The following is a 27,436-nucleotide window of genomic DNA, read 5'->3' on the forward strand; positions in this document are numbered from 1 at the left end:
GAAAAAAATTGTTTTCTGTGTCAGTTTTTACCCAGGTGAAATTTTATCAAATTTCTAATCAGCTCTAATTTCAGCTCTAATCCTGGTTGTTATGGGAATTTGAGAGGAAAAAAAATGCCATCTTGTATGAAGTAGAAAGCTGTGGGGAGAGCGCAAAATAGCGAAGATGGCACGTTCAGGCTCTCTCCCCCCACGTTTTGTAAATAATTATACAACGGCTGAGATCGCTTATAGCACTACGGTGAGGAGCTGCTCTGGGTGATATAGACATATGAGCCCCACCCATAAAATGGCGGGAATTACTGCTGCCTCACAGCTGCGTCCCTTCAATCCACCAGAGAGGAAAGAATACAGCGTGTTTACTGTTGCAGCTGGCGTTAGCCAGGAGAGAACACAGGTGTGGCTGCTGTGCCAGTCAGGAGAGAGGTTGTGTTGTGTTAGGTTGTGCTGTGGCCGCTGCCAAGAGAGAACAAACGTGCCTGCAGTTCCTACAGCTCCTCTAGTCTCCTTCCACCCTCTTAGCTCACGCCTTGCCTACCCTAGGTTCAGTGAACAGTGCAGAGTATAAACAGTGAGACAACTGGCACTAGAACAGAATGAACAGAGATACAAAAGCCCAAATTAATACTAATGTCTATTCTTCATAAACTACACTAGGAGACAGTAGAGCAGAAGTCATGATATTACTCTTCTGGTTTGATAGCCATCCAGCTGGGGCTCCTGGCACAACTGTCCCCATCCTGTAAGTAATATCGCAGGTGACGTCCTGAAGTTGTAATGGAAATAAACTCTCTGGTTTGAATCTCTCAGGGAAACGATGACCAAAGTTTGGCAAGAGGCCATGGCCTCCCTCTTGAAGGACTCTGGAGGACTATCAAAAGTCTCCAACCTGCAGAAAGCTCTCACCCAACAGACAGAATCTATTTTGAACAACTCCCAAGGACACTGCATTTTAATGGGACAAACATTGCTGGGTTGGTTTTACCACATTTCTTAAAAAACCTTATGACAATAAAGCCTTCAGACGTGAATTTCTCAACGGTGGTACCTACATGAATTGTCTCCATTCAATCGCCAATCTTACGATTGAGAATCTGGGAAATTAAGAAGTTGAGAGGAAAAGGAACATGAGTAAGTGGTAGAGAGGGAGAGAAGTCTGGAATCATGCCAGAGAGCAAGCATGTGGAAACGCTTTGTCTTCCTGAGGACGCCTGTGGACGGCTGCACAGGAGGTGCAGCTGAGGTCCATGGGAGCCTGATTATTGAGTGACACATTCAGCTCATCTTTAAAGACAGATTGGACTTGCCCTTTCTCAAACCTAAAGCTGGAAAACTTCCTTTCCTTAGCCTCTTTAATACTCTTCATATTACTTCCAGACAAAGGATGAAATATTGAATATAACTTTTCTTTTCCCAAACTCAACTCTCAGTGGCCTTGTCTTTCTTAACCAAGTCTCATTTTCTCCATTCCTCACCTTTTCCCTCAGACACTTGTGCCCTCAAACCATGTGAAATTAATTTTGGATCAATCACTTTAGGTACTAGTCTAGCTCATTTCCTTATTTTTCCCTGAAGGTAAACCTCTAAACAAAATGCTCTTTTGTGAACAGTAAAAATCGTTTGGTCAGCAGATCACCACCTTTTGCTTGCAGTTGATGTTAACTGGCTTAGATGTGTACCCTAAGCAATACAGTGCTTTATGGACCAGTAATACCTTTACTTCAGGACAGGACTCTAGGGAAGGTCCAGCTTCCCTTTCACAGTCAGAGTGGTGGGAGGTTGAGATAAGAAGATCTGTCCTTGTGTTTTAGAGACTCTCCCTTCTCCAACATTTTCATGAAGTAAATGAAAATGATGTCTACTCCATCTTCCATTGACTAGAACCACCACTGCCATTGTCCATCTCATAGTTTTGTGTGTTTTTTTTCAATTTTTAAAAAAAATTATTTAGTTAGTTTCAACATTCAGGCTCAGTTGCAGCTTATCTGCTTAGTTGCCCTGAGGCATGTGGAATCTTCTTACACTAGAGATCGAACCCATGTTCCCTGAATTGGCAGGAAGATTCTTAAACACTAGACCACCAGGGAAGTCCTCTAGCCCATAGATTTAAATGGAAATAATCTTGCTTAATCTTCAATAAATTCTGAAAGAAACTTCTATGTTCTCTCCACATACTTTAATTTATAGGATCATCCCAACGTTGGTCCTGAGACTCATTCTGGGAATAGTTCAAAGTTTTAATCAGTTCAGTTCAGTCTCTCAGTCGTGTCCGACTCTTTGTGACCCCATGAATCGCAGCAGCCAGGCCTCCCTGTCCATCACTATCTCCCGGAGTTCACCCAGACTCACGTCCATCGAGTCAGTGATGCCATCCAGCCATCTCATCATCCGTCCTCCCCTTTTCCTCCTGCCCCCAATCCCTCCCAGTATCAGAGTCTTTTCCAATGAGTCAACTCTTCACATGAGGTGGCCAAAGTATTGGAGTTTCAGCTTTAACATCATTCCTTCCAAAGAACACCCAGGGCTGATCTCCTTTAGAATGGACTGGTTGGATCTCCTTGCAGTCCAAGGGGCTCTCAAGAGTCTTCTCCAACACCATAGTTCAAAAGCAGCAATTCTTCGGCGCTCAGCTTTCTTCACAGTTCAACTCTCACATCCATACATGACCACTGGAAAAACCATAGCCTTGACTAAAGGGACCTTTGTTGGCAAAGTAATGTCTCTGCTTTTCAATATACTATCTAGGTTGGCAATTAATAACAGCAATTGTGTATGCATTTGTATAGCACTCTGTAGTTTTAAAAGAAATTTCAGAAAATGAAAGTATCAGTTAGATCTAAAACTTCCAGTCTATAAGAATAACTTGACTTTCCACCTTATTGCTGTCACCTCATAAATGTCTCCTTGCTCTTTTGGTATTACACTAAAATGGCATACTCTTGTGAAATACTAATTATTTTTCTCACATGGAAAGAAACTGACTGGGTAAATGTAATTTTGTGTTAATTCGAAAGACCTTTTAGAAGACATGTTATAAAGACTTTAGGAGATCTTAAAATAACAATATTGGTATTTTCATATCAAATATGTTTACTTTAGTAACTCAGATTAAAGACAGATTGCATACTTCTTAGTTTCTGTTTAGATTTTTTAAGTTGAGGGTATATGCAATCTACATTGCATTATAGATTTTTTTCTTCTAAAAATTTTTGAAAATACAGGGGAAAAAAGAAAAAAAATACAACAGTCATGATTTTGCCACTCAAAATTGATATTTTTAACATTTTTGTCATTAAAAAAAGTCAAAGTCCTCTTTGAAATTCATTGACTTTCTAAAGTGTGTTTGTAGAAGTGGAATTATAAAAGTGGGATCTTCTCATGATGTCAATCTGTTTTTCTGAAGTATAATGCCTGTTGTGATAAAAGCTGAAATATACCAACAGTCAAACTCTGATACAGTCTGACTTCTCCAGTTGTTGCCCACATGCTATTGGTTGTTACTTACTCTCACCATGACTACCAGAAAAATTAATACATCAATATAATCAAATGATATAAATAACCACTAATAATACCTGTTGGGTATTTTATCCACAATGATTTCATTTCTGAACTCAGACAAACTTTTTCTTACTTTGGAGAGGTTTGCCACTGCTAATAATTACATAAAGTATTTTGTTGTATGATGAGAAAAAATATACATAATTCCTATCCTGTAATGCTGGTGAAGCAACACAGAGGCCGTAAATACAATTTCTCCTCTAAGAAAACACTCAGCAACTCTTTTTTTTTTTTTTTTTTAAGGGAGTGGGTTTATTTCTAAATTACTTTAAAGAACAAGTATTTAAATGTTAACCTGGGTGCTAGCTCTCTCAGGGAAAGAAATAGGAAGATGAAACAGAGGAACATTCCTAGAAATGAGTGTGTGACCTATGTGGTCCTTACAGTAAATTATACTAATTCTACATTGATGTTTATGTGTTGTGGCCCTATTAAGCTGATATAACTTTTCCATTAAGTGGGCAGGTGGATTTCCTGTAGTACCCCAAGTGCCTGAAGAGGTATATTGTTTTCTTGTGTTTCCATTACAACATAGCGACTCAGAGGGAATCCTCTGTGGTATTTTCACATAGGTTGTGAATCTTTTATCTGTAGGTTGTGTTTGTATCTGGGAGGTGAGTATATTAATAGCCTGTTGGCAGCAGAGTGACTTTCTTAAAACGGGGTTTCCCTGTGTATGGGTGGATTAACCTTTCAAAATATATGTTTCTACTTAAACCACTTGGTTACTGTTTGATTCAAAGGCTGTCATAAAGACACCCTCTCCACATCTCTATTAGAGCTTATAGTACACTCCCCTAGATCTGAGAGGAACTTTCAGTATAGAACAAGGTAAGTAACGTACCCTCCTGCCTGTACTTTCATTTTGCTTACTTATCAGAGTTTGCTGTAACTTAATTTCTTTTTAAAATGCCTAGAGCTTTCATGTCAAACTGGTATGTATGATTGATATTTGAGTTTGGTAATATTAGCAATTAAGATCTGGTTTCATGTATTCCAGGGGAAATGAGATAGGATTTATAAAATTGTGTGGTGTTCTCCTTCAAAATTTTTACAGCTTTCACCCGTTAGTCCTTTGGGGCATGTCAGATAAGAGAAGCTTCTGAAATGACACATTTAACTAAGTGACGGTATCCTATTTACTATTTCTAACAAATCTTTAAATAATAGCTAAATTTAGGCATTCATGAATAGTTTTACTACGTTTGTCCTCTTAGGTGATATTGCAGGGTTCAGCAATCTTGAGTATGCTGTAATCAGTGCAAGGATCCAGGCAGTGTGTGTCACGGTGGTGGATAGCCTTCATTATACGTTTCATGTATGATTCATGTAGCATCGTGTTGATGGGAAGCATAAAAAGTTCTAAATATAAAGTCACTGGGTTGATTTATTTAGTCAAATTTTCCAAAGGAGAGTGGAAAACAGACTTTCATAGGTATAATTTTAATGTCAGCAATCAGATTGACATCCCAGGAACATTCATTCTTAAAGCTAACAGTGAACAAATGTACTCAAGATGACTATGACAGAGTGATGATTTTTTCACTGATGTAACAATATTAAGTGTCTGGTTTAGTCACAAAATTTTCTACTGTGAAATACTAAGGGACTTCATTCCTGGGAATCTCAGGCAATGCCCTGTTACAGAAACCTGGAAAGACCTTTTTAAAATGGCAAAGCATCCAAGGACTTGCTCTCACAGCAGAAGGCCTGCACAGGATCTTTACATCATGTGTGACAAGCAAGTATTTGTAAAATGGATCAGGGTTAACACAGGCTATTTTCAGAAATGTTCTCCTCAAATTTTGAAATCTACTTTTTTTTTTTAAATAAGAATTGTAATACATTTCTAAGATCCAGAAAATGAAGAGAAACAAATCTTCTTATTTTCTCCTTTCTTTTTCACTTTCTTTACATCTCTCTCTGACTCTTTCCCGTCTTTTGGTCTCTCTCTCCTCTCTGCCTCCTTCTCAGCTGGTTTCCCTCACTCTTCACTAAGTTTACATTTTAATTAATACATCATTGGCTTCTTGTATAATTTTTCCATTGAGATTTTTAGCCACTGAATAGTTTCCCAATTTTAATGAGATAAATGAGGCATGAATGGGAAAGAAATAGTATCTCTTAAACATAGGAAATTTAGTATTAAACTCAATTCCCCCTTCTAAAGGAACCCAAAAGACAGACGTCAGAGGGACCCAAGGAACAATGAAGAGACAGGCACCATCCTAGGTGCCTCATCAGTCAAGGTCCTGACTGACGCCTTGACCACCTTCTTCCACTGGGGTTAAGCATCTTCACCTACATAGTGAGGGGGTAGGGGGAGGAGGGGATGAAGATGCTTACTAAGTTCTTTGTCAACTGAATACTTCCTGCCAAGGATAAAGCCTGAGGCCTTATTTTAACTGTTAGCTTTAAAAAATTGCTTTTTCATGTTTTAAGTGCTTTAGCTATCCATTTGTAAACATTGCTTCCTCATTAAGATTAGATAATGAAAAAATCTCAGAGGAAAACCTGTTAGTCACAGTTGTTCTGCCATCTGTTTGGAGTTGTAACAGTTTAGATATTTCAAATATTGTTTTCATGAAGGAAGAAGGATTTAAAATAAAATAACGTATTTTACCCACATATGTCCTCAAGTCTTTAAGAAAGAGGACAGAATTTTAAAAATGTCTTTCTACTGAAATTGCCCAGAGAATGAGTAAAAAATCAATTTTATTTGAAAACACTACCAACATGAAGCATTCCCAGGTTTTAAAATAAAAACAACATATGAGTGGAAATTATTCTAGTGACTGCAAAGCACAGTTCCAACAAATGGATCCCTTAATTGATCTAAGAATGTAAAAAACCTTGGGTGACAGATAGAGTCAGAGTGGGGCAGTTAGTCCACAGTTTAAGTAGATTATTATGTAAGTATTTAAAGTTATGGAGAAGACAATGGCACCCTACTCCAGTACTCTTGGCTGGAAAATCCCATGGATGGAGGAGCCTGGTAGGCTGCAGTCCATGGGGTGGCTAAGGGTAATTGTTCTATGCTTTTGCTAATCTGACACACTAAATTCTTCAAGAAGAAACATATTAAGTAGAGTAATTCATAAAATACTTTTGAACTGAACTGTTTTTCCATGTCCAGTTCTAACTGTTGCTTCCTGACCTGCATGTAGGTTTCTCAAGAGGCGTCAGGTGGTCTGGTATTCCCATGTCTTTCAGAATTTTCCACAGTTTATTGTGATCCACACAGTCAAAGGCTTTGGCATAGTCAATAAAGCAGAAATAGATGTTTAAAAAAAAAAAAATACTTTTGAAAGTGAATTACTTTTTTCACAGTTTTAAAATATATCTTAAATTACAAAGATGGTAAAATGTTTCCTTTTGATGTGAATAAACATTGATAAATAGTTATGTCCAGATGACAGATTATATGCTTACAAGGTATATCAGTAGATTCTCAGTAGTTTGCCATATTTGCTATTTTTCCTTCAGTTTTAAGGAATACATTATCACTTTTTAACCAACTCTTGACTAGGAGAAAAGTGTTCAAAAGTGTTCTGGGAAGAAAGCTTACCTTTTTTTTTTAACTACAAAAGGCAAAACAACTGTATTTATTAAAACATACAAAAAAACTGTTCAGTCTAAACTATAGGAAAATGTGCTCCCCTTTTTGAATTTTTCTTGTAGAGAGGAACATAAAATATTGGAAGAGTATCAAAAAAATCAAATTTGATTTATAATTGAAAAATATGAGTAGGAAGATTCTTAACCTTAAGATGTTTCATGTAAACAAATTTAATCCTACTTAAATGTGTGTTAAAAATAACATAGATTTCTAATTAGAGATTATTCTGTTGCATATAAAAACAAGAAAGAATATCAAAAAAATAAACCCATAAATATTAACATTAGATAAGGCTATAACAGAGACTGTATAATTAGTCTGAAAGGATCTTGAATTTCATAGTGAAATGAAAGGATAGATTCTCTTTCTATTTGAAATCCTCTGTCCAGGGGTCAGGTTTCATCTCAACTTCTTATTAAATCAGAAAGTATTTATTAAAATCTCAGAACTGAGCTTAGTAATTATTAATTTTTATTATACATGTATTTTTGTTAAACAGTAATTTATTTTCATTTGAGCCATATTGAGATAGCTTAGTTCTTTATATATACGTTTGTTAATCTAGTGATAATTACCTGGACTTTAAAATTCCAAGGTAATTTATATGTAGTCATGGATATTTAGATTTATCACAATTCCTTGATATTAATAATAATGATAATAACATGTTATTATTGTTCTTTTGAAAGTATAGTCACTGATATGGCTTCTATTGCTAAAAATTTGGTGCATATTGCCATAAAACAATACATCATTAATCTCCCACTTTCATGATTATCAACAAAACAATCAACCTTCATAAATAATAACATACATAAAACATTCATGTCCCGTTAGAATCACTTTCTCTGCCAGTTTTCTAGTGAGTTTTGAATGTTAAAGCATATTTAAATTCTACAGTATTTATTTAGAACTTACTATTCACCAGACAAGTCAGGGCAAATCTTGTAGTGGAGGCAAGCTGGCAATGCTTTCAAGAGTAACCTCTTGTCTACCCTTTATGTTTTTCCATTTGAGGATAGGAAGTATTACTGTTACTTCACAGATGAGGATACTGGGGCTCAGAGAGTTTAATTTGCCAAGAGTCACAAAGTTTGTTGAGTGTTAGAGATAGACTGGAACTCACATCTTTTGACATTTACTTAATCTAATATTTTTTGTAATAGGCTCAGATGGTAATGGAGAAGCCAATGGCACCCCACTCCAGTACTCTTGCCTGGAAAATCCCATGGACAGAGGAGCCTGGTAGGCTGCAGTCCATGGGGTCCTAAGAGTCGGACACAACTGAGCGACTTCACTTTCACTTTTCACTTTCCTACATTGAAGAAGGAAATGGCAACCCACTCCACTGTTCTTGCCTGGAGAATCCCAGGGACGGGGAGCCTGGTGGGCTGCCGTCTATGGGGTTGCACAGAGTCAGACATGACTGAAGTGACTTAGCAGTAGCAGTAGCAGATGGTAAAGAATATACGTGTTAAGAAAGGTGAATTTATAAATTAGGGGACCTCAGTGAAGTTCTTCAACAGAAATCCGAAGTTTGAGAATAATTCCTTAGACAGAATTGGATAAACACCCAGAGTAAGCACATTTTTGTCCTACTGTAGAATGAAGGGTCATTCTATGGACAATACGTTCCTCTCTATGGGGTAAGAATTGGCCATTGGTCATATTTCAGCAAGCATTTAAGATTTATGTGTCACAAGTGATACTGCAATATATGTCATTCTAGGATGACCAACTTCACAGCACCTAAGTGTTGGAAAAGCTCTGAGCCATCGTGATACCCTGGAGAAGGAAATGGCAACCCACTCCAGTACCCTTGCCTGGAGAATCCCATGGACTGAGAAGCCTGGTAGGCTACAGTTTGTGGGGTCGCACAGAGTTGGACACAACTGAGCGACTTCACTTTCACTTTCACTATTGTGATATCCAATCTCTTGAAACTTGAGGGGCCAACTTATCCAGGGATGAGCAAGTTTAGTGACAGCCTTGGTGACTTGGTCTCTTGACTTCTGATTCAAGAACTTTTCCAATTTCAGTCCTCAAATGTTAGTTTTTCATATAGAAGTAGTGTAGGTGCCCTGAAGTGCTTGAACAATAGAGAATCTGTGGTTGTGAAGAATTTTACTTTACTACCATAAAGCAAAGAAGGCTTCTTAGAAGGAAATCGATGATAAAAGTCCCCTAATTTGGCACCTTTCTCAGAAATATGAAGTGGAAAAAAAAAAAAAAAACACAGCCCTTCTTTTAATTTTTTTTTTTTTGGTTTAGCCAAACAATGGGTACCCTAAAATCTCTTTCTTATTTTTAATTTCCCTCATCATTACTGTAAATGAGAGTAAAGTGTAATTTTCCTCTCTTCCAATTTTTTCCACATCTACAATCAAAGGGCCTTAAATACTTGTTTAGATATAGGAATCTTTCTTACCAGAGAAAGTAAATGAATGAAAACCTAGAACAAATGCTTATTTTTTTTGAATGGCATTATTGTATTCTTTAAAAGCCTTGAGCATATGTCTTATTTATTTATAATTTATAGAAATTTTGTGAAATATTTCAGTGAAATATTAGCTGTTTGCTTATAAATTTAGGTTGTTCTTTTAAACACCTGGTATGCTTTATAGACCTTTTTCCAGGCTAAGGGAATTCCTTTTTCAATATAAAATGGTTTTAATAGGGAGCTCTGGGGGTAAAACTTGAACAGAAAAAGGTTTCAAGAGTGATTTAGACTAAACTGAGGTTGTACTCTTGCCTGGAGAATCCCTTGGACAGAGGAGCCTGGTGGGCTACAGTCCATGGGGTCACAGAGTCAGACACGACTGAGTGACTGATACACACACACACACAAGGTAGTATTAGGAAATCTTATTCAATATTTTGTATTAAAAATGTTACAGTTCCATGTTCAGCTAATTTCTGGCATAATTAATATTCTTCAATTCATTCAATAGTGTGGTGCATTTAGCATATTACAGGCACTGTACCAGACACTGGGAATTCAAGGTACACAAAACACATGAAAAAATACAGAATTTACAGTCTAGTGGAGAAGAATGGCCTTAAACAGATACTCGCTTACACACCAAAATAGTGAAATTACAATTATGATAAATGCTCCAAAGGACAGAGGCATACAGCTCTAAGAATCATGCTAAAGGAATCTGTGCAATAGAAGTCAGGAAAGATTTACTTTGAGGGGAAGAGCCATCTAAAAGGAAGCAACAGCAGCTTCAAAGTTTACAGCAGAAGGGAGAACGGCACCTTCAAGGAACTGACAAAAAGTCTAGTGGGTGATAAGAAAACTGGTTGGAAGGTGCTTCTGGGTCAATAGGGGAGAGGGGAGCATTTTCAGTTATCATGACTGGGTGCCGGTGATGTCAAGCATCTTGCAAAACCAGGAGATTTGCCCCACAAGAAAGAACCATCTCTTCCTACATCCAATAGTGACCAGTTTGAGACAAGCAGAGCCTTTCAGTGACAATAAAGACTTTGGTCACTGTAATGGAAAGCCATGAGGGTGGTTTATTTTAGGGGTAGAGAGAAGGGAGATGACAAGCTCAAATATGTATTTTGGAAAGATCACTAGGTCTACAATTTAGAGAGCAGATTGAAGGGAGCCAAAACCGGGATGAAGCGAACTAGTTAGGATGCAATTTTAGTGGTCCAGGTGAAATATCATCAGTAGTTTGCAAGCATTTGGTAAGAAAATATAAAATACTTGAAATAATTTCTTACCAGCCAATGTAATAGAATAGTAAGCATAAACAGAAGTTTATTTGGCCCCTTCTTTCCCCAATTTGTTCTTGAGTTTTGTACAAGTCACTTAATTCTATTTTAAGGAGAACCAAACACAGAAGACTGGCTTCCAAGGTGCTGCAGTGGTAAAGAATCTACCTGTCGATGCAGGAGACAAAAGAGATACAGACTCAGTCCCTGGGCTGGAAAGATGCCCTGGAGCAGGAAATAGCAACCCACTCCAGTATTCTTGCCTGGGAAATCCCAAGGACAGAGGAGCCTGGCAGGCTACAATCCACGGGGTCGCAGAGAGTTGAACACGACTGAGTGGCTGAGCACACACACACACACAGAAGAGCAGCCCCGTGTCCCCTTCCCACTGCAGAGGCTCACCCAGCAGTGATTCTGGTCGGCGTCCCCAGTGCTGGCAGCGCGTATTTGGCAGTGATTATCACAGAATTTTAGAAGTCAAGGGACATTACAGGTAATCCAATTGGGCCCTGATTCTGCAGAAGAGGGCTGAAATCTAGACAAAATAATTAAAATGCTTAAAATTTTACATCTAGTTAACTTAGGAATTGGGGCCAGAAAAAAATAATAAAAGTTCCTTCAAATTCTGCTTTCTAATCTGGTGTTTTTCTTATGTTTCTTTCTTACTAGTAATTGCAAGTATCTAAAAAAGTATGCATGATTATCTGCATATTGGGAACAAATAAATTGATGCTTTGAAAATTATAAACGGCTATGAAAAATAGACCTAATAGTTGTGGAAAGTCAACAGAAATATTTTTTAAGAGCATTGTTTTTTGTTTGTTCACTTTGCTTGTGCGTGTGTGTTTGTGTGTGTGTGTGTGTGTTAATGAATTTTAAAGCCTTTAGGCAGGACATTTATTTGCTTGTTCTCCACAGGCCCTTCCACCACCTAATGTCATCAATTTATCTTAGCTTCCTGACCCTGCAGGCATTTTCCCACTCCTGACTGAAATCATTGCTCTTTTTCCAGATTCTACTTAACCAGCTCAGCATGGACTAACCATGCTGTCTATTCTCTCTCTAAAAATGTAGACTGGCACTCAAGGCATACTGCATGCTCATAGCTAAGGACATCATTCACTTATTTCTGCCTCTAAAAGTTGAGTGGCACATTTACCAAGAGTAGGTCTTATTTGTTTCCCCAAGCAATGTGTGACCAGTTTAAATTTTTTTTTTTGTAATTACATAATTTAAATAAAATGTATATAAGCTGATGATTCATGAGTACAAAAAAGGATAAAAGAATTGTTCAGTGCAAGCTAATTTGAGTACCTTGGAAACATCCAATGAAGGTAACTTGCCAAATTTAAATTAAATATGGGTGAGGCAAATTTAAAAGATTGGAAAAAGATCATAAAGTTCTAAAAGCATTCTATTTTCAGACAGCATTGAAATGGCTTACAATTCTAGTTCCCTTGTAAAGAAACTAAAACTAGAATTCACGGAGGGTTTGTTGTGGGCCTGACTGTCTATGTGAAATACCATCAATAGACCCCTTCTGAGAAAAGAAGGCTTGGCAACTCGTGCACACTTGTGTATCTTAAGTGACAATGAATGAATATGGTATTAATATATTATTCTTCATGAGTCTCAATTTTAACCAAGTTTTTGATCTGCTGAGTACCTGTAAGTCTCTTATGTGATGATGAGAAAGCATTTATGTATATTAGACTAAAATATATCATTTTTTTAAATCAATATAACTGATTTAAAATATGTAAGTATGAGTGTATGTATGTATATGTATGTTTTTCAGCATACTGTCTTATAAAATGTTATTTATCACATATAGATATAAGGATAATCATTTTCATGATGGTTTAGTACTTGCCTAGGACATTTCATCCTAAATGTATTTGAACCTGGTTAACATTTAATTTTTAATTTAGTTAAGGTGGCCTCTGGAATGAAACAGATTTTCTGAGTAAGAATTATGAGTTCTAAATTATATACCCCAGAGGGCAGAATATTTTATGTTGATAAAAATCACTTGTCAGCTTCAGGTTCTGTTTTAAGTTAAACTTTCATGCCTTTAATTGCACATTTATTTTGACACATTTCAACGCTATAGCATAGTCTTGATCAACAAAACAAACTTATACAGTGGTAGAAGAATTCTTTGGCAATTTTTTAATGTGATATTTTCAAGATCTGTAAAACCCATTTCTGCATTGTTGACTATGACTAGTAATGCTCACACCCTAGTCCTTGAACCTGACTTTAAAAAAGCCAAGTGTATTAAAAGCTGTCACCACAAATGGCAAAACATTCATAAAACTTGGTTTACTTCCAAAAGTAAGTTTATCCTCTAAAGTTGGGTTATTTTGGAACTGTGAATTCTGTAAACTTCTGCTTAAACAATCAGTTTATGATCTTCACTGAGGTACTGAAATCCATCCAAAAATCTAAGACATCTTTTGGTTTAGTTAAACAGAAAGCAACAGCTGTTTCTTGAGCAGTAAGAAACTCCTTGAAAAGAGGAAAAACTGGTAGGGGAAGAGAAGAGGAAAAAAAATTAACCAAATTATGTAAACAAATGTTTCTGGTTTTAGCCGAGAGGATGCTGTAAACCAGTTAGGTACTCTAACTTCCGTGGTCTTTAATTGTAAATCTTTTGTTTCCAGAAATTACACATGGCTTATACTAATTTTCCCTTAGGAAAACAAAAGTATAAAACAACTTTAAGTAAAAATTTAAGTTATTTTGTTTTCAAATTTCTTTCATGCAAATGGTAAAAATAAATCCACCAAAAATATCTGAGCAACTGCTGTTGGCCATAGTAAAACCTATTATCCTCAAATTTTTACTTGTCAATATCAGTCACTTTTTATTTTCACATCTCTTTCACATTTTCACATTTCACACATCTTTTATACAATTAGGTATCCTTCTTAATTCTACTGTTAAAATATTTGATCCTCACTGTGATATAAGTACCAGGTAGGATCCTGGCTATATGAAAATAAGTAACACCTAGATTTGGGCCTCTAAGACTTAGCATCCTATTTTCTCAACCGGATGATGAATTCTTTGAAAGCAAATACCTATTTACTTGGAATCTTAGAAGAGAGAAGCTTAGAGTCAAAATGAACCTTAGAAGATATCATCTATACCTATCCCCATACCCCAAGCTCTCCCAATATGAGATCCTTTCACCCACCATGAGTCAAGGGGGTGAAATGATCACAATTATTTGCCTCCTTCATCCTAAGACTCCATTACAATGACACCCATAAACAAGTATAGTGTGCTAGCTACACACCAGGCACTACTGTATAAATATTACATGTATCAACATATTTTAGCCTCATTACTAAATGAGGCAGATACTATTATCCCCACCTTACCTAAGAGCAAACAGAGACATACAAAGGTTGTAACACCTTAGTCAACAGTCATCAGAGGGGAAAGGATTGCATTTGGGCAGTCTTGTTTCCGAGTCTGTTCTTAATCACTGTGCTATACTCTGCTCCTGTAGATGCAAAAAAAAACAAAAGTTTGTAAAAATTTAAAAGTTAAAAAAAAAAAGTTTACAAACTAATATTTTTCACTAAATATAAAGTTTACAAACTAATATATTTAAACCACTGATATTACTTAGCTCTACTGTCTTCACCTTATTTACCAAACTTTTAAAGGCCAAAATAATTTAGGCTTTTTCCAAAAATTTCCAAAAGAATGTGCCATGGATTCTAGAAGTAATTTCAGAAGAGAGGTCTTAGTATTTAATGCATAGTAGCTTTGTTTGCAGGGAGCAGTCATATTATGGTTACACTTCTCATCAAGAATGATAGTGTAAGGTTCTGTGTCTCATGGACCACATATGTCAACATATCTGGGAGAAACCATGGCTTCTCAGATGTCCCTGCAGGGTAGAGACAAATGTCACAGTATGAAAGAAAGGAAAGAACTGTTAATTTCTACCTGAAAGTTAACAGAAATAAGAGTATAGCAAGCAGACATCAAAATCAGCAGTGTAAACTTGACTGGCTTATATTTTAAGTACTTCAGGACAAGCTATCTGAGAAATTCACATTGAATGGGCCAAGACCAGGGTTAAGAGGTATCCTATCTTTTCTTTATCTTTTCACTATTTGATAGGTACAGTTCTCTTTAATGAAAGCTCACCATGCTCTGTGTCTGATTTAGTTATCCCAATTAGGATCTGCCTCAAATATTGAACATGTTTAGCAAAGCAAAAAGTTTGAGTTACACATTTTACAAGGAATGAATGAACCTCAGTTGAGCTGCAGAAGGATGAGGTGTGCTGCTCTAGAATAGGGAGTTCTGAAGACTGTGTCTCCTAGTTCCATGTAACAGATGCCTTGTTCCTGCCTGTTCTCATGTCTCCACATTAGCCAGTTCAAATCCAGGAAATCCATGGCCTCCCAGGCTGATTTTGTAAAAAATTAAAGGAGCAAGAACTTCAGTAGAATTCCTTATCTTATGGTTTAACACCACCATAACTTGTAATGAGTAAAGTGCAGAGAGGCACACACATGTTTGCTAAGTCTTATGACACTTCTCAAGTGGTTCATTTTCTCTACAACTAAAAAAAAGTGAGGCATTGATACTGAGAAAGACCCTGTGTCTTCAGGGTTGACTTGGTTAATTTGTTTCCACTCGAAAGAGAATCGGTTTCATTGCTGAGTGTCTTTCTCTGATTGCTTGTTTTTGTTCCAATGGAAAAATACCCGCCATGGGAGAAATGGATCAATTATTAGAAATTATGATTATTCCCATAATAGTGACTTTTCTGATTATCACTCTTTGATATTTTGACTTCCTGGGTAGAAGCATAAGAAGTGTAAAATTCCAGCCTATGAAAAGGCTCTTTAGAAGAAAATACAGTGTTCAGTAAATTACACATTTGAGACTATCTATTTCATCTGTTTCTAGTGCCTTGGAGGTATTATCTGTGAGTGTTAAACTATAATATTTTTAAGTCTGGAAATTGCCTCTCCACAGGCTATTTTGGGGTTTTCTTTTTTTACTACTGCTGCTGCTGCTAAGTCACTTCAGTTGTGTCCGACTCTGTGCGACCCCATAGACGGCACCAGAATTCAAATAATGCAATGTCCTTGCCTAAGAAATGTTTTTTTTAATGAGGTTTCATTTATATATTACTTTTTAAATATTTTAACATTAACACTAGATCTCACCTATTTCAAACTTAAATTACATGTGACTTATACCTGTATAGTGTTCACTTGTGGGACAGCAATAGAAATTCATGGACTAGGGGTTGAATGGCTTAACATCTAATCCTAGGTCAGTCATTAATTAGCCAAATCATTTGTCCTCTTTGAGCTTCTGTTTCCTCTGTAAAAATGATGGTGTCATAATTCTCAGTATTCTCCAATGTCTCAAATTCTACGATTCTCTGAAACTCAGACTCCGTGTGCCATTTCAGGTCTGCTGGAAAATTAACATTTTTTTAAAAAGTAATTTTAGGAATAATGAAACAATTGAGGATATTTTTTAAACCTTAGTTCAACTGTAATTTATTAATGAATTAACTTTTAAAAACCTCATCTTCCGGAAATTTCAGAGTGCACCCTTATTGCAAGTCATGCTTTGTCAGGTAGCATATCCCTTGCATGCCTTTTCAAGCATTTGCAGAATTGTACGGTATTTCCAAAATGCCACATGAAGAAATGGGGCAATTTTGCAATTTTATATAGATAAAAGATAGCTGTACTAGTTGGTGGCCTGATTCCTATAGCAGTCCTTAAAGGCATTTGCTTTCATCTAGTAACTGGCTGCTGCTGCTAAGTCGCTTCAGTCATGTCCGACCATGGTGGTAATGGATGACTTTTAAACAGCTGTCCCAAGCTGAAAACAAAACAAAATTCAAAGCCACCCTCCCACACTATGTAAAGGCAGCTTGCCAATACCTAAAACAAATCCTTCTTGGAGCATTTTAACAAACAAACTTTTTTTTTTTTTTTGGTTGTTGTTACACTTAAATAGAAACTCATAAAACTCAAACAAAGGGGCTTCATGTTTCCCACAGACCTGAACTGCCTAACATTTCTAATGGGATCACAGCAATTAGTGGTTTCCAGATGCATTTCAAATGTGTAAAGTGCCTGCAGGAATTGGCTTTTAAAACATACACAAGTCTTCCAGTGCTTCAGTCTCAAGAATCTACTTTTATCCCCACAAGGGACTATGATGTCTGTATAATGTTTGGCCACAGTTTGGTGCTTAAGTTACAATTAATATTAAATAAGAAAAAAAGTAGAAAATGGAAAAAACTTTGTGTCTTACATACATCTCTAAAATTCTTCTTTTTTTTAATAATCACATTACTAGTTCTTTTTACCCTAAAAATCATGGAAATAATCACTAACTCCTATGGGATAAAAAGTTGGAATGAATGTGGTTCTGAGAAGAAAGCTCTTCGTGTCATTGGTCATTAGGCTCTCCTGGAAAACTCATTCCTAGACTATGGCTAATTGCACTACAAACATGTCAGTCTGACAACATTAACAGTTCATGACTCGTACATTGGAATGTCCATCTTTCTTCACTTGCTCCTGGACAATTTCTCCCTGTCAAGAGATTCTTCCTTAACTGAAAGACCGGGTCCTCATGTTTACACCCAGTATTTTACCTCTGATAGAAACTAGACAGAAGGCAAGTTCACAGTCTGTCTTCTCTTAACTGGCAGTGCTGAAAACAAGACATGAGAATAAAAACATGGCTTTTGGGAAATATGTGTTTAATAGATGGTTTCTCCTCCACTGATGGATATATTTATCTTCCCTTGAGATATGGCCAAGTCTCAAGTCCTTCTTTTTTTTTTTGTTAGATTCCATGTGGACCACTCTTAAATAAAAACAAGAAACACGAAGAGAAACTGGTCATGTTCACCAATCAGTCAGAAGATTCTGAAAGGTAATTGCAGATACTTTATTTACAGAATGTATGCCTCTACTAGAAATATTCTAATTGGAGCACTTCAGCTTTCAGACAAAATGTTTGAGTCTACTGAGTAGATGAGAACTTATCTAGTGTTAGTCACTAAGTCATGTCCAACTCTTTGAAACCCCCATGGACTTTCGACTGCCAGGCTCTTCTGTCCATGGAATTTCCTAGGCAAGAACACTGGAGTGGGTTGCCATTCCCTTCTCCAGGGGATTTTCCCAACCCAGGTATGGAACTTGGGTCTCCTGCATTGCAGGCAGATTCTTTACCATCTGAGCTACCAAGGAAGCCCTGGAACTTATCTGGATACAGATATCCAGATACAGGTATCAACTCTTTAGTTGATAAGAAAGCTGACATTGTAGATAACAGCATGGAGTATTTGAACAGATTTGATATTTTTTAACATGTTTGGTAAATTTCCCTTGACAAGTTTGTATCTTAAGATAATTTCTCTTGAAGAGCACACATTTTCTCCTAGGAAGCAACCTATTTCATTAATAAGATGAAGAGTAGCTATATCTTCTCTCCTGAGTTATTAAATCCTAGCTCAGGTATAGGGTGAGAAATTTACTAAGCCCCTTATCAAAAAACTCCTTTTTCAGTCACTTGCTATATTCTATGATCGTTTCTGGCTTTTCTCAAGCTTCAATCTATTCATTGACTCATATAGTTATTTCTTCGACTTCTTATTTGGCACAAGATGTTCTGCCAGTCGCTTCTAGGTGGTGAATTGGATCCAGTCCTTTTCCTCTAGCTGTTTGCAGTTTAGAAGTAAAAAACCACGCATACACACATACCCCTAAGTATAATGTATGTTGAATGTTTTGTCTCATAAAAGAGGCACAGATAATCTGCCCTGAGATATGAGAGGAAGGTAAGAATCCTATTAATGAGCATTAGGATTTGTGTGAAGGATTTATTTGACTTAATTTCTGGCAAAAAAAAAAAAAAAATAGGGGGATTGATGGAAAAAGAGAAAAATGAAAGAATATTCCAGGCTGAAGGCACAAAGTATACAGAAAAGTCGTGTAGGTAAATTGAGGACTTGTATTGGACCCGTGAGTAGTTCAGCTTGACTTCCACATCCAGTATGGGATACAAACTACGTCTTGAGTGAGAGACTAAATAGCTGAGGGTTAATTATACAGGCCAATGTTTCTCTGGCTATGAAGACAACTTCTTTCAAGTAAAGGGTAATTTAAAGAAATAATTACCCTCAGGTTCTCAACTCAGGAGTACTCAAACTTGGATTCTCATAACCTGTGCATCTGGAGACATAGTCTCAGGATTCTTAGATTATGAAATGTTTTCATTAAAAGAAGCTCATGTGTACTTCCACTGTGAAAATCACAACTGTGCACAAGGGAAGCCATTAAGATTTCTGAACAAGGGCTCACAATCAGCTAATCCAGTCACAGTGTCTGAAATTGGCAGGGAAGGGGGTGGTGACCAGAAGTTTGAATATATGTAGAAATGCTGATTTCTCCCATTCCTCTCTACCAGTTGTATTCAGTATCAATAACAAGCATTTTAGCCTTTAATTATATAACAAACATTTTACTATGTACTACTCTTTATTATTCTATAATTTATGCTGTATGTATAAGTCTTATCTTCTTAAGATATCTTCTTAAAATCTTCTTAAAATAAGATTTTATCTACCTCAAGGAAAAGAAATTGGCATATAACCCACTTTAGCAGTAGGTCTACAATAAGCATTGATCAATTTCATATAAATTGTTATAAAATGTGTAAGTAAAATAGGAATTCACTTCACAGGAGTAGTTTGAATATTAACTGATTTTATTGACAACCTCTAAGATACTGTAAATATTTTAGAAGTGTAGAAGACAAAATATGACATTGAATGATTTCTCGGAAAGATGATACCCCATTCTCCTTTGGTAGCAAAGGTCAATATTTGGCAAATTTTACCAGTTTAAAATTAAACAAGTGGAAGAAAGGAAAGGAAAAAAGAAGAGAGGAAAAAAGGAAGGAAGGCAGACAAATCTATTGTTTCTGCGTTTTGAAGATACGTATACCCTACGTATCTTTATATACGCTATGAAGCTTTTCCTTCTGTATAACCATGATGCAAAAAGGTAGGGATCTCCTTTTTGGGGATCCCCTCTGTCCCTCTCCCACACACACACCATTTCTTTCCATGTGGAGAATTATAAAGACTGTAAGCTCCTGAGTCCCATTCTGTTGCCTCCTCTCCTCAGCAACCCAAATTCATGTTTAGATTCTCTCCATTTACCTATGATGAAAATTACTCAGAATTTAGTAGTTAACATAGTTTTTTCTACAGTAGTAAAATTTTTGTTTTTCTAAGAGAATGAGAGAGATAGGTCCTTTGACAGTAATTTAAAATGCTCAGGAGATGGTTTACAGGTTAATGTTTTTAGTGTATACGACTTGGGGTCCAGAAGAAGGATAGGTGGATGAAGGCTGCAGCCCATGCCTTCATCTCAGGGGAGGTGAGAGAGACAGGAAGAAAGGAGGGCTGTGAGAGACCACAGGGTGGGAACTGAATAGTGAGTGCCGGTCATCTTCCCCTACTTCTCTCCTAAAGCAAACCCTTTCTACTTGAACCATTTTAGGTTCTGCAAGGGTAAAATTTGCCACCTCATGAAGGTGATACACTGGTATGACTAGCTGTCATACCAAACTTCTTTTTAAAGTAAAGGAGCGGAGGAAACAACTTTGATCCCAGTGAGACACTATCACAGTAAATTAATATTTTATGGTTTTTATATTTCCTGTTAACAGAACCTCAAGTCACATTATTTAAAAAGCAACCCAGGGACTTCCCTGGTGGCCCAGTGGTTAAGATTTCATCTTCCAATGCAAGGAGTACAGGTTTGATCCCTGGTCAGAGAACTAAGGTCCCACACACCTCCAGGCCGAAAAACTAAAACATAAATCAGAAACAATACTGTAACAGATTCAATAAAAACTTGGAAAGAAATGGTCTACATCAAAAAAAAAAAAAAATCCCACTCAACGTATGATAATCCTGGGGTCATCCTGGCTTTGATGTTCTCTTACAAGACCAGCTCCTGTTTGAATTTTTCTAAAGCAGATTTTTTTTTCCCCTTGTTCTAATGTTCATTTTAAGAAATGTAAGTATTTTTTAAAATAATGTATTCAGAAATTATAATTATTACCTAGCAAGAAAAACTATTATGATTCATTATAGACTCAAGTAGAGATAATCTCAGTAGAGTAAAATGAATGTTAAATTCCCATGACGTACGCCCTTTAACTGGCATCAAACCCATTTACGTTAGCACTCGTTCATCCTATATATTGAACATGGTTGACTACAATCTCTGTTTTTCATTGTCTTCTGGGAACAATATACTGGTTAAGGACCTCCTGTGTCTTTCCCCATGTTCGAAGCATTTAAATGTCTTTATGTAAAACACTGGTGGGCTTAAAGAAAAGTAAACAATAGGCTTTTTTGCCACATGAATAGTACACTCCCCTCCAGATATAGTATTTGGCAGCCAAACAGCTGCTAACTATTAAAGGTCCCTAAAAAGCTTCATTTTTTGCTTATAAAGGGAAGAGTAGTATAGGGATGTTTATGGGGTGATAGGCAGATGTTTTGGTTGGAGCAAGACTATGTGGTAAGCAAGAGCTAACACAATCATTTTTATGATATTATCAGCATTTTTACAATTCTTTTGGCCTCTGTTTTTAACCTACTTCTTACCTGACTCTAAATTAAACTGTTCTGGAAGGGCAGAATAAAAGCCCAGTTATAGAGTTGCTATCCACATGGTGAAGAGAGAAGTTAATGGTGTCATCTACTTGCTCAGACAGACATATTTTCTATCCATTCAAATTGGTTCGTCAGATAAAAGAGAAATTAATTTTGAAATGCTGAATAAGTATTTTAAAGACTCACTGAACCTCACAGATCACCATCTATTTTTTTCTCATAAATTTTGCTAACTCTTAGTCATGGTTTAATTTAAATAGTTTCAGTATTAAAATTCATGAGACAGATCTGTCAGTTTTTCAGAAATTATAGTTCTTCAAACTAATAAACATCAAAGTTACATTGGGCTTCTAGACAACAGTCTAATTAAATCTCTTCTCTTTCCAAAATAAGAAAGTAGCATCTTGAACATGTGTTTATGTGTAATATATTGCATAAAATTAATTTTTATTGGATGGATACATTCACAGAGACCTAAGACAGGGGGTTTTTAGAAAACTTGTGTTCTCAGCCAGACTCCATTAAGCACATTTCAGAAAAGGTTTTTTGTTTTTTTGTTTTTTTCCATGCAAACAACACCCATGGGATGAACATAGACTTTCCATTTACTAAGGCCTAGCTTAAACAAAATGCCCAAGAAGACATCCACAATATATCCTTTGTTCTGCATGTTTTTAATACTTTATGCCTACATAACTTTTTATTTGATTCAATGCAACAATCATTCCTAAAGTTCCTACTATATGCTAGGAGGTGTTTGGGGAGATAGTGTTGGAAAAAATAGCAAGTTAGAATTCTCCAAAGGAGCTATTTGTCAGTTTTCTAGGAAGAACTAATACTGCCTCTCAGCATGAAATTTTCTCTCTGGAGATTGAATCTGCCAGAATTTACCTCAGTGGAAACATTTTTGCTATTAATTGTGGAGGCACAGAGCTCTCTTGGAGGTCTAACTAGGCCCCAGTCAGGCCACAAAAAACATACAGCCAGCTGAATGAGTTACAAGTCTGTACTTTCTGTGTGTGGCAACTCTTAAGAGTTGCCTTTTTTTGCAGAAGGCTTCAGAGTTTAAGCTAATGGCTTGTCCTCCGATGTGGTTATTAAATACATGGACCCTTCTAAGGCAGTACATTTAGTTTTCGTGGCTTGAATTTGACGCAGTTCAAAGGCAAGCAACAGAATGGAAGATATGCGTTAGCAAAATTCCAGTTTTCAGGGCAATTTAGAAGTAATGAATTGACAACTGTCTTTATGCTGCCCTGACAGGAAGTTGTATCAAAACACTAAGTGAGGAAAGAACACAGAAAAATGAAGAGACTTGAGTCTGGAAAATTCGATTTGGTTTTGGTTTGGGTCTTTCTCTTTTATTCCTTCATATAAATGAAATTTTAAGTTTAATGAAATGAAACTCACTCAGTCATGTCCGACTCTTTGCAATCCCAGGGACTGGAACTCACCAGGTTCCTCTGTCCATTAAGTTTAATACCCTTAGTGAATTGGGTTTTTTCATTGCTGGTAGGCTTCTATTAATATTTCAAATACTATGTACATCTCTGTTCAAACCTAAGTTTACTTTAGAAAGTAGGGAAGTTATGTTCAGAATTTGTTTGAAATCAAATGTATTTTCCCTGCTCTTAGTCATTTATGTCTTTTGCTAATTTTTATATTGAAATGCTGTGCTCACTTTATATTCTGAATACATTGCTTTGTTAAGGAAGGACTGTAATTACTTAAGTTGCATCACCTCACTTTCCAAGGCAACTGCAGTATAGAATCAATTTTCCGTTTTATATCTAGGATATATTTCTAAGCTGGAGATATCTGCTTTCCAAACTCAATTATTTACATTGTTCTAAGCATGTAAGTTCCATTATTTTCCTTATATTACCAGCTCAGTGTTTTCAATTATTGCAGAAAATATTAAAGTGAAATAAAATGTAAGACTCCAATCATTTGGATGATTTGTCTTTAAAAATTTTTTTATTTTACTCTGTATACTTAATTTTAGAATATAAACAGGAAAGGAAATGTAAATAATCGCAACAAAACTTAGATGAGTTTCCCACGCTACACTGTCCTTGTTATCAATATTTGAATATGACACTCAGGGTGCCCTTATTCATAATCAGATTTATACTACTTAGTATTTTATGCAGCTTAGATAGTCCTTTCACTCATATCTAAATTTAAAGTAGATTACAAGCTACGCAGAAATATTAACTTCAGCATATGATTCTTGGTTATTTCCAATAGCTTCTGTCTTATCTGCCTAAAGGTTAACTGCTCTTTATAGGAAAAGAGCTGATATAGTGAGTAAATGTGGTAAATGCCCTCAAATATTTATTGAATGACTGAGTAGAGATTAATTTAGCCTGAAAGATTACTCCTCTGCTAAGCAGAAAATTTCTCTGATCATTAGAAATTAACCTGCTGCCATGCCATCCTCTTATTCTTGTCTCTCTCTTTCTTTTTGAAAATAGTTTCTATTTTCTAATTATAACATTAAAACATGAGTTATAAGTCAGTTCTTTCTGTGTGTGTCAAATTTAACAGTCACTGCAATTATGCAGACAGCTTTAGTATTTGCAAATACAGATGAAAAGAAAGAAAAGAAAACTCAAGTTTAGTACTAACTCTCGAAATGTCTACTAATTGAAGTTTCCAGATCTCTCTCTACTTCTTTTTTTATCCTTTTTCCATAAAAATGAGACTATAGAGAAAAAGTTGCTTATGAAAAATTTTAAGTAGGTATATCTTCCTGAGTAAATATTCATCTCTACAGTATCCAATTATTAAGCCATATCACTACTGATTTAACTGATTTCCTATTTGAGACATTCCGGTTGTATTTAATTTTTTACTATTAGGAACAGCGCTACAACAGACAGGCTTATATTTAAATCTTTGTACACATTCGCTTTTATATTCTTAGGGTAAATTCCTAAAAGTGGAATATTGAGTGAAACTACAGAAGAACTTAAAACTTTTGATATGCACCCAAGCAAAATAACACTTTCCCTCCAGAAATAGAGTAACTTTTCTACACTGTTATTATTGCTCCAGATATTATTCACTGTTGAACCAAGTAATTCAGTCCAGTCAAAATGTCTTTCCTAAGAATACTATCCCTTACTGAAGTTAAAGTTGCTCTGCCACTTCAGTTGGTCTTTCTAGAAGCCCTTCTCACAGAGAAAACCTACCCATAGTAGGCTTTTTGTTCTACAGTCAACGCCATCAGATAACATCCTCACTTCTTGGGTTCCCTGTCCTTCTCTCCAATCTGGCTGCTGCTAAGTCACTTCAGTCGTGTCCGACTCTGTGCAACCCCATAGACGGCAGCCCACCAGGCTCTCCCGTCCCTGGGATTCTCCAGGCAAGAACACTGGAGTGGGTTGCCATTTCCTTCTCCAATCTCCAATCTGGATTGTTGGCCAAAGGGCCAACCATACAGTCTTTTTCCTAGAACCTTCTTTACTACCTCAGAATTTCTAATCATTGGTCTTTTCTGGCTGTTCAGTTTTTCTAGTAAGGGTTTTTCCAACTACCAATCTTGAGATATACAAATGGCTGTACTATTTAGAGCAAAAGGGAGGGAACAGCTCTCAGACTATTTACAGTTTATTTACTATGTAGATTTTCATGCAACCCTTCGCCCCCACCCCAGACTTCTTCTGTGCCTCTTGTCCCTGAATCCAGAGACTTTGGGTTTCATCGTCCCAAAAGAATCAGCCTCTGGCCATGGTGTGGGTATTAAGATAGTTGCCTGGCTGCCCAGGTTCTCCTGAAAACAGACCTCAGGGATTCAAATGCTCCAAAATCAGAGAGCAAATCAGTTCCCTTGTTTCAACACTTTTTCACTCCTTTCAAATGCTCAGCCTCTCAGAGATTCATTCTATGGCAGCAAATTGGCCTCACTTCTTGGCAGCGTCTCTGTCTAAAGATGTGGGCTTTAACTTCCTCGGTTCAGTTACAACTTCTGCTTTTCTTTTTCCAAAAACTGAATGAAAAAAAATTTATCTAAGTTGTCTTCTCTCCCAATTCTCTGTGTTCTTGTGGATTAATGATGGTTTAAAGAGTTTGTTTCTTGGTACTTTAATAGGGACTTAAGAAAAAAAGAGAAATTCATATGTGCTATATACCTGATGGAATATCTGTCCATTACTGAAACAGAGCAAGTCAAGATCAATTTTGAGAATAATTTCATAAGTGAGACTTTGTGTTTAGATACTGAGGCTTAATGTTTTCTGACATTTTCAGTTCAATGGCCAGAGACTTGGTATGTCATCAAGTGTATTTATATCCAGTTAACTTCACAAAGTACTAACTTGTCTCCTTTAATGATCGGCACCTGAATTCTACCTTGCTGAAATCAACCCAACACTCCTACTGTTGTTTTCATTTCTCTCTTAGCCCAAACCCTGTGAGCCTCTCAGGATCGTTTGGTTTTGGAGTGTCTTTTGTACTCAGCACAGAGATGGGTTTTGCTTGGTAAGCCATGATCAATATCTTGTTCATGAAACAGCCGAGTTAAACCCATTTACATTTGTCGATATGATCAGTATGTTTGTTGTCAGTTCTGTCTTATTATTTAATATTAACTTTAGATTTACTGTGTTTCTTTCCCCACTTGATCTGTCTTCTTTGCTTGTTTTTAGTACTTACTTTTGCATTTAGAAAACCTTGTATTTTGATTCTAGTAGGTGCCTAACTCTTTGCTAATAACTCTTAAAATTCCCTTGATCTCTTTTCCCCCTGAGTTAGGTTTCTCCTCCCTGGTTTGTTAGATTTAAATTAGACTCTTTGACTCCTATCTATAGTCTATGCAGCAATGAACTTATTCTAATTTTTACTTTTTTCCTTCTCCTATAACTTTTAAAATTACTTTTATTTTGTCAGAACCCATATTTAGATAATACTTTTCCACACTTGTTCTCACTTTTGTTTTAATCTTGAGTATATTCTTAGATCTACTATTTTAATATTCATCAGCAGTCCTTTTGCCAAATTTTCCTTTAGTTTTGATACACGTAAAACAGCTTAGTTGGATATAAGATTCTTTACTCATATTTTCCTTATTGTTTTTTAAATGCTGTGTCATTTTTGTCTTTCTTCTTTGTTTCAGTCAAGAAACTAGTTTCTTGGTATTTCCTTTTTCCCCCAGAGGACTGATTCTTAAAAACTGAATAGTCTTACTAGACTCTATCTTGTAATTTTGAAGGTATATGGTGGCAGGGGGAATCTTTCAACAATAAGATTAAGACTTCATTTTTTTTTTTACTTTCATTATACTTTAAATGCTAGTTTTATTTCATTGTTTTATTTTTCTTGTTCAGAAAAATCAAATATGTACTGAATTTTTTTTTCACTGTTCTATATCAAGCACTTTCTTTTGGATACTATTTATTTCATTATATTTTTGTCTCTCTACTCAAAATCTCTTATGAGACTTGTAGTCAGATCTATCCCTCCTTGGATACCATGTAATTTGGCCTTTACCTATGAGATAATTTTTATCTTTTTTTTTTCCAATTTTTTTTCCTGAATTTGGTCATATCTCACCTTACACTGTTATTTTGCTCACTTCTACTCTGGGTTTTCTTGAATTCATGATTTAAGGTCCATTTTATATCTAAAAATGCTTATTTAGAGATGTTTAATGCTTGTTGGGATAGCTGTTTTATTACAGTTTTCCTGAACTTCATGTTTGGCTTTTTAGAGAATATTTTAATCAGCTAAAATCTTTTGATTCTTACTTTCTGTTTTTCTTCTTGTAGTTTTTAGTGGTTGTCAACTGTCCATTTTATAATCATTTCATGGACTGGGAA

At 36.1% G+C, this 27,436-nt stretch overlaps 1 protein-coding gene across 1 annotated transcript in view; it reads left to right on the forward strand.

Moving 5' to 3' along the window:
* The first annotated feature begins 289 nt into the window (after positions 1 to 289).
* TNIP3 (TNFAIP3 interacting protein 3) overlaps positions 290 to 27,436 on the forward strand; it is a 120,271-nt gene continuing 93,124 nt past the window's right edge. Inside the window, exons 1-2 of the mRNA XM_061421202.1 lie at positions 290 to 397; positions 17,766 to 17,851. Of these exons, the coding sequence (XP_061277186.1) occupies positions 290 to 397; positions 17,766 to 17,851 (194 nt within the window). The remainder of the gene's footprint in view (positions 398 to 17,765; positions 17,852 to 27,436) is intronic.

The sequence above is a fragment of the Bos javanicus genome, chromosome 6 (genome assembly GCF_032452875.1).
Source record: "Bos javanicus breed banteng chromosome 6, ARS-OSU_banteng_1.0, whole genome shotgun sequence".
In the NCBI taxonomy this organism is placed as follows: Eukaryota; Metazoa; Chordata; class Mammalia; order Artiodactyla; family Bovidae; genus Bos; species Bos javanicus.